The sequence below is a fragment of the Charadrius vociferus genome, unplaced genomic scaffold (assembly GCF_000708025.1).
Source record: "Charadrius vociferus isolate BGI_N301 unplaced genomic scaffold, ASM70802v2 scaffold104, whole genome shotgun sequence".
Taxonomy (NCBI): domain Eukaryota; kingdom Metazoa; phylum Chordata; class Aves; order Charadriiformes; family Charadriidae; genus Charadrius; species Charadrius vociferus.
Genome location: NW_009648255.1, coordinates 4,554,832 through 4,567,258, shown reverse-complemented (window position 1 = coordinate 4,567,258; position 12,427 = coordinate 4,554,832). Strand labels below are relative to the sequence as shown.

At 39.9% G+C, this 12,427-nt stretch overlaps 1 protein-coding gene across 1 annotated transcript in view; it reads left to right on the top strand.

Annotated features, from left to right (window-relative positions):
• Positions 1 to 6,900: 6,900 nt before the first annotated feature.
• BCHE (butyrylcholinesterase) overlaps positions 6,901 to 12,427 on the top strand; it is a 32,163-nt gene continuing 26,636 nt past the window's right edge. Inside the window, exons 1-2 of the mRNA XM_009884419.1 lie at positions 6,901 to 7,036; positions 10,203 to 11,724. Coding sequence (XP_009882721.1) covers positions 10,208 to 11,724 — 1,517 coding nt within the window. The 5' untranslated portion in view covers positions 6,901 to 7,036; positions 10,203 to 10,207. The remainder of the gene's footprint in view (positions 7,037 to 10,202; positions 11,725 to 12,427) is intronic.

Sequence of the window (12,427 nt, the reverse complement as noted above, 5' to 3'; positions counted from 1 at the left end):
GCCCGTTCTCTTACAAGCTAAACACCAGGCTATAATAATGTCATCCAAGACATACTGTGTTTGCATTAATCATTTTTATTTTCATTATTGAATCTGATCCCTATATGAGACAAAATACTGAGTTATGTAAAAATACCATAAGGGATTAAGAGTAAGGGAACATTCAAAAGAAATAATAATAATAATCATAATACCTTTATCTTTTAACTGGCTATATTTCCTCATCAGCTCTGATTTCTCCAAGAATTTTACAAAAGTATAGACCATAATTGTGCTAATAAAGAGGAAATTACATCAATCTATAATTAGAGTAGTAAGGGAAAAGGTACAGAGGATCATAATTGAACTAATAAGATGAAAATATAATCATGTTTAATGGCTTATATGAGTGTTAGTGTCTTCTGTATACTTAATAAATTGGTATCCATTTTCATGGTATGTATCTAAGACACCTTTCCTCATATTATCAAATTACCCTTCGGATCTATTGTTGGGATCTTCTGCTAGTCCTGGAAGCTCCTCTGGAGTGAGGCTTCTTTGAATAACCAGAATAACAACAGAATTTCAGATAGGTCCAACCAGCTGTGATCACCTGTAGCAACACTTAAGCTCTCCCCAGATTTATTTGGGTTGTCCCTGTTTTAGGTTCATGGGTATACACAGGTGTTGTGTGCAGTACCACGTATGAGATTTGCAAAAGAAATACGGAAAGAGGAGAAAGGTGTAATCTTTCAGGGTCACTGTATTTGGGCATGGAAAGATGCTCTGCAAGCAGAGCATACTCAAAAGTAAAGGCAATGATTTATTTCCTGATATTCAGAACAGAATAACGTGGAGGCAAGCCCCAAAGCTGAGCATCGGTAGTTCCTTGCTGGTGCTGAGCTCCCGTCTTCTGTGTTTTTAACCTGGAAATTTCACAGCTTGCAGCTTTGGTGTTTGTCCCTCGGAGTCCTTGAGCTGCTAACTGACCTCATCTCGGCAATCTTCCCCCTGTCTGCAATTTCACTTTTTGTATCTTGTACAGCTTGACTTTACTTGTTTTCCTCGCAGCTTTTTCTCACAACGTAGTGGTTTTCTCCGAGGTTCGAGCCAAGGTCACACAGATGCTCAGCATGAAAACTCAGCCGAGGATCAGAGGCGGCCAAGCCCCCCTGAGGGAGCTTACTAAGGCTGGAGCTTAAACAAAACCTCCCTGCAATTTCATAGAAATGACATTTCATATATTTTAGCTATAATTTGCTTTTTGTTTTTCCTCTCAGCAATTAAAAAAATGTTTCCCACTTTTATGTACTATTAGCATGTAGATATTTCCTCACACATGCACACACTTCATATGTGATAACATATGTGATAACCTTTATAAAATCAGCTGTGAGTTGTAGAAAATAAAGGAAAAATGGCTGTAGAATATTTTTGAGTTTTGCCCTGATGCAGTCATGGTGAGGACAAATAAAACACGTGACCTGATGTTGACGAACATCAATGCTGCCTTCTTCCTCCTTGAGCAAAGCTATTGGGAAGGTGCAGCCCAGTTGTCTTCGTTGTACATGGGCTGCAGCAACCTCTCAAACCTCCTCTCCCACGGGCTTCAGATCCACGCAGAGCAACAACTGGGCACCAGTGGGTCTAAAGTTTTATCTCATGACAAACACCTCGTTATTACCACTAAAACACATAGTTGTGACACAGGTGACCCATTTATTGGAGAGTGAACTGCGGCACACTGAACTTCTTTCCTCTATAACTCCCCACCAGCAGGTCCCAGCAGGTCCTGATGTAAGGCTCAACTCTTTCACTCTTATTTTCAACATGCTGGATGAAATTGAAATCTGAAAACTGCAGTGGCTTAAGATAAACCTTTGAATATCTCTATGGCATTTTTAATTAGATGCGTATCTCTTTTGTGGATGCAGAAACTGAAAGACAGAGGATCAAATTAGTGATAAAGCCTAAAATAAGGAGTGAGAATTGGGACAATTGGGAATTGGGAGGAGTTCCCACTTCCCAGACACAAGTTCTACTTAACAGATTCAAATGATCTCATTTATCCATCAAACTTCTTAGTTATTCCCTGAGTGTGGGTATGAGAGGATATGTTATCATTGTAAACCTCACACTGCTGTCTGTAGGTCGTTACCAGCAACCAAGCTTGGTTATTCAGATATCTTCACATAATTTTAAACAATTGGAGCTTTACTTTCTGTAGGAAAGAAAAAGGAAACAGAAATGGAAAACAGTTATATTGTCTATTAATCTTCTGCAGAAATCTGTGAAACCCAACTTATAATTTAATTAGCTTTATCAGGCTCACACAAGATTTCAGCTCTCTGCTGGCACTCCAATTTTGCCCGTTCTCTAACAAGCTAAACACCAGGCTATAATAATGTCATCCAAGACATACTGTGTTTGCATTAATCATTTTTATTTTCATTATTGAATCTGATCCCTATATGAGACAAAATACTGAGTTATGTAAAAATACCATAAGGGATTAAGAGTAAGGGAACATTCAAAAGAAATAATAATAATAATCATAATACCTTTATCTTTTAACTGGCTATATTTCCTCATCAGCTCTGATTTCTCCAAGAATTTTACAAAAGTATAGACCATAATTGTGCTAATAAAGAGGAAATTACATCAATCTATAATTAGAGTAGTAAGGGAAAAGGTACAGAGGATCATAATTGAACTAATAAGATGAAAATATAATCATGTTTAATGGCTTATATGAGTGTTAGTGTCTTCTGTATACTTAATAAATTGGTATCCATTTTCATGGTATGTATCTAAGACACCTTTCCTCATATTATCAAATTACCCTTTGGATCTATTGTTGGGATCTTCTGCTAGTCCTGAAAGCTCCTCTGGAGTGAGGCTTCTTTGAATAACCAGAATAACAACAGAATTTTAGATAGGTCCAACCAGCTGTGATCACCTGTAGCAACACTTAAGCTCTCCCCAGATTTATTTGGGTTGTCCCTGTTTTAGGTTCATGGGTATACACAGGTGTTGTGTGCAGTACCACGTATGAGATTTGCAAAAGAAATACGGAAAGAGGAGAAAGGTGTAATCTTTCAGGGTCACTGTATTTGGGCATGGAAAGATGCTCTGCAAGCAGAGCATACTCAAAAGTAAAGGCAATGATTTATTTCCTGATATTCAGAACAGAATAACGTGGAGGCAAGCCCCAAAGCTGAGCATCGGTAGTTCCTTGCTGGTGCTGAGCTCCCGTCTTCTGTGTTTTTAACCTGGAAATTTCACAGCTTGCAGCTTTGGTGTTTGTCCCTCGGAGTCCTTGAGCTGCTAACTGACCTCATCTCGGCAATCTTCCCCCTGTCTGCAATTTCACTTTTTGTATCTTGTACAGCTTGACTTTACTTGTTTTCCTCGCAGCTTTTTCTCACAACGTAGTGGTTTTCTCCGAGGTTCGAGCCAAGGTCACACAGATGCTCAGCATGAAAACTCAGCCGAGGATCAGAGGCAGCCAAGCCCCCCTAAGGGAGCTTACTAAGGCTGGAGCTTAAACAAAACCTCCCTGCAATTTCATAGAAATGACATTTCATATATTTTAGCTATAATTTGCTTTTTGTTTTTCCTCTCAGCAATTAAAAAAATAAGAATGTTTCCCACTTTTATGTACTATTAGCATGTAGATATTTCCTCACACATGCACACACTTCATATGTGATAACATATGTGATAACCTTTAGTTTGAAGTGGCATTTGCAAAGCTTTTCAGCCCAGTTCTCCTTACAGGAGCCCAGGTGTTCTTTCTGAGGCTGTAGGTGGCTTGGAAGGGCAGGATCAAATCTGGTGAATGGGATTCCTCACGTGCAAGTAGACCTTGAAAGCTCAGAGGACACCCTGGGGGAGAGGCACGTGTTTTCCACTAGAAATATCTGAGATACATCTTTTTCCAGTTTTATCTTTCATAGACTTCTTTATTCTGTTAGGTAAGACATGAAGATAACCCAGAATGTGCATAATTTAGGATATTCATAAGTGTAAACATCTGCATATGCTTAGCTAATAACCTGAAGGGCAGTTTAATAATGAACTAAATCATGATAAAAATGTTTGATATTTCTGTAATACATATTGTTTAAATTCTCTAAGCTTCTTAGCTTACTAAATGTCAATCTTTCCTAGAGCTAGCCTTTGCTTTCATTTCTTAGGAGACTCGGACATCTCTCATATCAAAATTCCTGTGTCAATGTGACATCTATTTCATATGTACACATGAAATAATGAAGAGACACTTTTATCTTTGGTAGTGATTTTTAAGAACCTTGCCTTAAATAAAAATTTACATAGCCTCAAAAAAGGCCAGAATTATAGATAGGTAGGTAGATGGATAGAGATATTTGAAAGTACCAGTATATGTACATACATATATGTATGCATGTAAATATAACAGCTTTTATATATATACACACACACAAGTATATATATGGTGTTCTGTCTGCTGGTTTATACCTCCTTTCTTTTCAAGCTCCCAAAGGAGAACTGAGAAAATGACCACTCTACACAGAATTACTAAAGGCATTAAATGTATTTAATCTCTAATTTTCGCGCAGGTATTTTTAGTAAGCTAAGTAATAACTAAAATAAGTGTTTCCTCTCACAGCACACAGTTGTGAAACTTTAATTTATATGTTAATTTTTTAATCAAAGGGGAAAAAAAATCTAGAAGAGGGCTTAGTTTTCTTTTAAAAGTGCAGCATAATAGTCTAACATTGGACTAAAGTATAGTAGTGGAGAAGTATAACAGTCTAAACAGTCTGTCCTAATTCCCCCCCTTCCCTGAAGACACCCAGGGAACCCCAAGGCTGAACTCAGTGTTTCCTACTGCCCGAGAAACAGCCTGAGCCAGTTGACTCACTTATCCCAGGGTCACCTTGTCTGGGTCCATAGAAATGCTCCATATTTCGTGTTTAGTAACTGTGCCTCAGAGCAGGAAGCTGTTTTGGGTGCCTCGGGCGCTGTAAAGGGGAGCAGAGAGGGGTGAGGAGAGGGGAAGGGAGCGGTGGTGAGAGCAGATGTAGGACAACATGGCCAACGCTGGAGAATAGATGAAGCCAGGAACAGTATTTGTAGTGTCTGAGTCTCCCGCTGTTTCTCTGCTGCTCAAGGCAGGGATGAGGATTGGGAATACAACAGCTCATCATAAGCATCAGAAATACCTTATTTAAAAGTGGCCTCTAACAAGACTTGGGGCTTATGATTCATTCCTCTGATGTCACGGAAATGAAGCAAATGTGTGTCACCTGGCCATGGTTCCAAGTGGGTTGAGAAAGTCAGTGAATGCGCACGTCAGAGAACACTGAAAACTGCCTTAATTCAAAGAGCACAACTTAGCGTTTCCTGCAGGAAACTGCGCTGGAAAAGTTTTCATCAGCAAGAGTTGCCACTAAAGTTGATTTCAAATTAATCCTATTTTGTTATTAAATATTTCTGTTTACATTAATGAGATAATAGTCTCGACTAAGAATTCTGAATTCTGAAATAGCAACTATATTGGACACTTACATGCTGACAGCTGAGGGATTTCTAACCTGGTTTAGGTTCAGACCGGGACATATTCTCTCCATGTCCCTGCAATATACCTATCGAATGTCTGATCCTAAAGGTAGACTGTAAAATTACTGGGAGAATTAAATGACCATGTTTTCTTGAGCTTTTCTCTATTAGGACCCTATTTCACATGCTAGCTTTTAAAAATCATTTGTAGTCTCCATGTTAAGGTCTATAAACTTCATACTTAACTTTTTATTTCTGCTTTATTCCTGTTCTATGCATTGCCAAATATTGCTTTTGTGTAATTGAAACAGAGCTGTAGTTTGATTATTAAACAGAGGGAAAGTAATTGTCTTCAGCTCTAAAAGGGGAAGCAAAGTCTCTCAGTAGAAGAAAACCTTACATTGTGGAAAAGTTGGGGTTTTTTCAGAGCAGAGCTAGAGAGCAGATGCTGCTGGGGGACAGCAGCCCCACCACCAAGGGGTGGCCTTCTGGTTTCGTGTGGTGGCTCAGGGATGTGGGTTTCACAAGACATTACGTAAAGGGGGTGTGTGTATGTAATTTATTTGTCTTCTCCAGCCCTCCTCAATTCTGCTTTCGTTTGTACCCCAAAATATTTGCAATTTAAATATCCCCCCTGCATCATGGGACGTGACCCCAGCTGTGCTGCAATCCCGACAGCTCTGACCTGCGGTTTAGGCTGCCTTTGCGCCTGCAGGGCTGAATTCCGGTGGAAACAATGATTAAGAGGTTCAGGCAAAAGGAGGGTACCAGGTGTGCTAAGCAGCATGGGTGATTTCCTATTTGAAGCCTAAAAAGAGAGAGAAAACAGCGTGTGACGCCACATGGGTACCATTTTTAACCCGACCATCAGATGAGGACAATGCCGATTTCTGCTGTAGCCTACTGATGGCCATGAGTCAAGTAATACAACTGATGCTTGCCCGTTGTTGACATGTCTGTGCAGAGGACACTCCTTTTTTATCTGCCACGGTTGCTTAAAACCAAAAATAACTACTTATGTTACAGTGAAAAGAAAAGTTAGAGGTACTTTAAAATGGCTCTAATCTTGAGCTGTACAACAGCAAAAAAAAAGTGCAGGTGAGATGGATGCTGTGAGCAAGATGAAGGAAAGAGAGGCAGGATTTTCCTATATTTATAATTCTGTTTATCTTTCTAGATTACAAAGTCGTTGCCCCCTGCTAAGAGCAAATCACCGCATCTTCCCTCTCCTGTGGAAGCTCACGCCGGATTTTCTCCCAAAGGGGTTTCTCTCTGCAGCGTTTCTACAACGGCACCGTTAGCCTTTGAGCAGATGTCAGAGAGCAAGGAACGGCTGCCTGCAGATCAAGTTGCTGCTGCCAACTCTCGCGAGCTTTGTGTCAGAAACAGTTGATTATAATGTCAGTACTGTCCAATTTACGGGCTTAAAGCAGCAGCTGCACACTGCATTTTCCCCGAAGTATTCAAAGATCCTGACTCTTAAAAACTTTGTAGTTCTTGTAATAGAAGTGGGGTAAGTGATTCTCTATTTACACGTCTCTGTCTGCCAGGGTAATTTACAGTTCGGCTTGATTTGCACGGGGATTGTGATCTTTTAAAATGTTACGCTCTGCCCATTTGTTGCTCTCTTGGGGAAACTCACTCTGCTCTGCAAATGGAACGAGTAAGCAGGCGTGTGTATCAGACCTTGGTATTATTCAAGGGATCGTGGGCTAAGTAAATTAAGCTGAGCTAGAAATCACTTATTAATTCAACCGTCTTTTCTATTTAAATAGTGATTATATAGTCTTGTGTATAGATTTTTTTGGCTGAGTGAAGATTTGCAAGGAGAAGAAACAGTCATTGAAATAAATTGTGTTCCCTTGCTGAATAAGAATACAAAAGTATAGTCTGTTTAACTTTTGCTGGAGGAAACTACTACAGAAGCAGCTTTTTAAAGTATGCAAATACATTATATGATATATCTGCTCCGTTAAGGTTGATGAGCTAAAGCAATCTTCTGACCCTTTTACTCTCACAGTAATAATCAAGTAATGTGTGTTTTGCTCAGCGTGCCTTACCTTGTTGAGTTTGTTTTAATGCAGCATTAAAAACCTTATTAAATGTAATATTTGCCATACATTCAAGGTGTAATAATAATCCCCTGTCACTTGCTACTTTTGTTAATATTAGCAGAGTAACTTGAGACTAGACAGGTCCTCTCATTCAGTAGTGCCAAACTTCTGCGTTTTTCAAGCTTGATCTATTTCAAACTTTTTCTTTAAAACGCCACCTGTTCATTTGCAGAGCTAATTAAAAAGGAATGGAGTTGATTTTTTTCTCAGTTTTTTTTTCTTCCTAAAATTCATGTCTAAAACTTATTAGGGTCAAGAGTTATGCCTCTGTGTTTTGCAATGTTACAGTATTTTCCTCCCCTTCCCATTCTGTTTTAATTAACAGGAAAGTGCAGAGGGGAATTAATTTTAATTACTGTTTAGGTATTGAAAGCTTTATGAACTTTAACATCTCTTGCTTTTCTTAGTGTCATTTTCTCTTCTTCATAATGACGATTGAAATCTCTTATTATTCCCAGCTTGTTGTTGTGGTGGTGGAGTCCTGGTTGGTACGTTAGACGTGAAGATGTGGAAAAGGGGAGTGTCAGTGAAACAACAGACTTATAGAAATTACTTTTCCCATCTCACAATGCTGCGCATTGGGTACACACATACCCAGCTAGGGCGCTACTGTTGACATTTCTCACAGCCACCCCTGTTGCCTCGGTTGACTGTGAGATAGAGGGAGAGTTTAGCCCTGAGCTAATCTTTACGTACCTTTTCTCACCCAGCTCTGAAAAGATTTTATTACAGGAATGACTGGGGACAAAAAAAAAAAAAGACTGGCACGTAGAGAGGTGTGCTAAATGCCACTGAATGATGTGCGCCTCCCATGTGGGTACTGAGGGATGCACGAGCGAGCCTCTGCTTACCCAAACCCCTTGGGGAGCTGCTGGACCACGTGTGTCATCCAGATTGACTACTCACGTTTCTGAAGTTTAGTATACATGGGACCATTTGCAGGTCTCTACAAGTCAAGCTGAAGGCTGGGTGGAGTGCTAGACCAACTCTGAAGTCTATTGCCCCCCTTCAGCACCTTATCATTTTCTTTTAATAAAAAGACCTGAGCCTAAATGTTTATGTTTTCAAAACTTTGTCTATTTTCTATCTGTTTAGGTGAATGCTAAAAATATTGTCTTTGAAGATTCTTCCCTGCTCCTTTGATGCTATCTCAAAGTTAGGAACCTCTTTGTGCAAAATCTTCCTCTTTCTCCCCCCTGCATTTTCTTAGTTGTTTTCCAAGAATACGCAAACAAGCGGGAGGAGCTCAGATTAGGCCACAGCTGTACTTCCCACAGAAATTAGCCTCATTCCTTTTAAGGACGCAAGTGCTTCTCATTAACAAAGAATGGCCTGTTTGAAGTGGTAAGACAGAGTACACTATGTACTACAGGGCAACAAGCAAAAAATAGAAGGAAGCTTTGTTGAGCATTTTCAAATATGTTCGCCGTAGAAATGGGTCTATGCAAATAGTCTTTTTCTGACTTTTCACTTTTAAGGGGAAAATACTATTTTTTTTTAACATTGGAAAAGGTTAGGATAAATAAGACTATTACTATGCTTAAATGTGTTACACAATCAGTATCTATACCCTTAGGTTTAAGATAATACTAATTATCACTTTGAAAAGTTCTCGGGAAGCAAAGACCAGGCCATAATTGAGTTATTAGGCACCACCTAAGTATATCAAAAAAATCATTGGCTTTTTAGCATTTCAACGTTCATCCTTAGTTGAAGTATGACTACTTGTCATGGTTGTAAACTTGGTTAAGTTGCTTTAGAAAAAAAAGATCCTGAAAGAGATGTTTCGTTTAGGTCTTGGCGTACCTCTGCGTGCGGTCACCCACAGGATCTGGCGAACTGACAGCCAGTTCCGAGGCACTTCGTGTACTCTACTTGTTAAAACACCTTCAGATCTTAAGATGTACGAGTAGGACAGTGAAATCACCCAGTGCTTCAAGTTTATAGCAGTGTCATCTCAATGGTTTGCTTCAGCCCAGGCATCTACTGTGACACGAGCATGTAGTTCAAAACTCATGCGGACCTGGAAATCCTTGGATTAACACTTGGCTTCAAGCTCCTTTTCAGTGTTCACAGGATACGCGTTTATATGTGGAAAAATCTGTGCCTAGCGATGTTTGCTATTACTCTTTATTGATTTGGGAATACAAACTGCCGAAGTAACCTCTATCAGACTAATAGCTAGTTGGGCATGGCATTTTCTGTCACACATCATGAAATGTCCTGTTCATCGTGCCAATGGAAATACAAGCGGCTAAGTCATCTGCTAACTGAACTAGTCAGAGTTTGCTTATACGACTTTACCTTCTTTGGTCTGGCTTCTTCAGTTCTACGTTTTTTAGTGATGAAGTCCTTTTGAAGCACTGTAAAAATACTAAATACTCAGCACAGCCTGTGCAACACAACTAGTTAACAAGAACTTATGGTTAAAGACTGCTGAGCTCTGTGCAGCAGAACCATCTTATTTTCAACGCCTTTGGGATGGCCTTTTTGAATAAACTGTTTCGGCTCTGGTACTAAAACATTGGAATACTAATTCTGAATTTCTTTTTTCCTGTGTTTCAGGCATCATGGTTTGGACAAACGGCACAAATCTCAATACCAGATTTCTTATGTGGCTTCTTCTCCTGTATGTGTTCATCAGGAAGGTAATGCCTGAAGATAACATCATTACAACCAAGAAAGGCAGAGTCAGAGGGACGAACCTGCAAGTACTGGGGGGAACTGTGACAGCCTTCCTTGGAATACCTTATGGACAGCCACCCATCGGTAGACTGAGATTTCAAAAACCAGAACCTCGTGAGAAGTGGTCAGATGTTTGGGATGCCACAAAACATGCAAACTCTTGTTACCAGCTTATAGACACAACTTACCCAGGATTTCCTGGATCAGAGATGTGGAATCCAAAAACTAGCCTAAGTGAAGACTGCTTATACCTTAATGTATGGATTCCTTCTCCCAAACCCAAGAACGCAACTGTCATGGTGTGGATATATGGTGGTGGTTTTGAGACTGGGTCAACTTCCCTACCAGTCTATGATGGCAAGTTTCTGGCCAGGGTAGAAAGAGTCATTGTAGTTTCCATGAACTACAGGACTGGTGCATTAGGATTTTTGGCTTTGCCAGGAAACCAGGAAGCTCCTGGAAATGCAGGTTTATTTGATCAAAGATTGGCACTTCAGTGGGTCCAGGAGAACATAGCAGCATTTGGAGGCAATCCAAAAAGTGTGACTATATTTGGCGAGAGTGCTGGCTCGGCTTCTGTCAGCTACCATATCCTTTCTCCTAAAAGCCATCCTTTATTCACAAGAGCCATCATGCAAAGTGGATCTGCAAATGCCCCTTGGGCTGCAATAACAGCATCTGAAGCCAGAAACAGAACAGTGGCTTTAGCTAAACAGCTCCAGTGTCCCACCAGCAATGAGACGGAGCTCGTTCTCTGCCTCCGAGACAAGGACCCACAGGATATACTGGAGAATGAAATTTTTGTTGTATCATATGACCCTCTTTTAAAAGTATATTTTTGTCCAACTGTGGATGGTGATTTTCTCTCGGACATGCCAGAAACGTTGATTCAGAATGGCCTTTTCAAACAAACACAGATCTTAGTTGGTGTTAATAAAGATGAAGGATCAGCATTTCTAGCATATGAAGTCCCTGGCTTCAGCAAGGATAGCGATGGTTTGATCAATAAAACAGAATTTGAAACAGCTTTAACTCTGTCCTTCCCAGAAGCAAGCCAGCTTGCAATAGAATCGATCATTTTTCAGTACACCGATTGGGAAAATGAGCAAAAGCCAGAATATTACCGTGATGCCATGGATGACATTGTTGGTGACTACAATATAATATGTCCTGTGATGGAATTCACCAAAAAATTTGCGCAAGTAGGACACAACGCGTTCTTTTATTTCTTTGAACATCGATCCTCAAAGCTCCCTTGGCCCGAGTGGATGGGAGTAATGCACGGTTATGAGATTGAGTTTGTGTTCGGATTGCCCCTAGAAAGAAGAGTGAATTACACCAAAGCTGAAGAAATCTTAAGCCGGTCCATGTTGAGATACTGGGCAAGTTTTGCGAAAACTGGGTAAGTTTACTGTGGAAGTTTGTTTGATTGGCGATTTGAAGCCTGACGAGAATGATGAGGAAGGATTAGTTATTCGACTATGCAGAATTCTTATTTTAGTTCTTATAAAAACACCATCTTAGTAAAATAAACTGTTGTTGCATAGATCGCTGTACTGGATGAGCTTCAGAAAACAATGTGTATCCACCCATAAAAGCAAATGCAAAACATTTTTTTGCCATGGCAGCAGTTGTTACAAAGGAAGGTAATGGTTTCAAGGTTTAAAAACAAAATATTTCAAATTCTGGGAAAGACTTCCAACAGTAGAAGTAGGAGCAAAAAGCCCAATTTCCTTTAAGATGTAATTTGCACAGAACATGCAGGTGTATAATATGGAGGTATATTATGTTCACATGATGAAGTGACTGGAATTGCAGGATGTTCTTTTCAGAAAGCCTATCTTCCCATGTGTACTCTAAGTATAATCCTGGGTTTCACTGAAGGCGATGACAAAACACTTGCTATTTCCATTAGACTCATCTTTAAGTGAAATATGTCCCAGCCTGTATAAGAAGCAAATAAGCATATTTCATTTGGATGTTTGAAATGGCTTAAATACAACCCCTCATTCAGTCTGTTTAGCTGGAGTCCAAGAGAAGTGAGACAGCCCTCGTCCTGCACGGCAGGGTTGTGAGGCTCTCAATGCAATATCCAGTTTGAAATG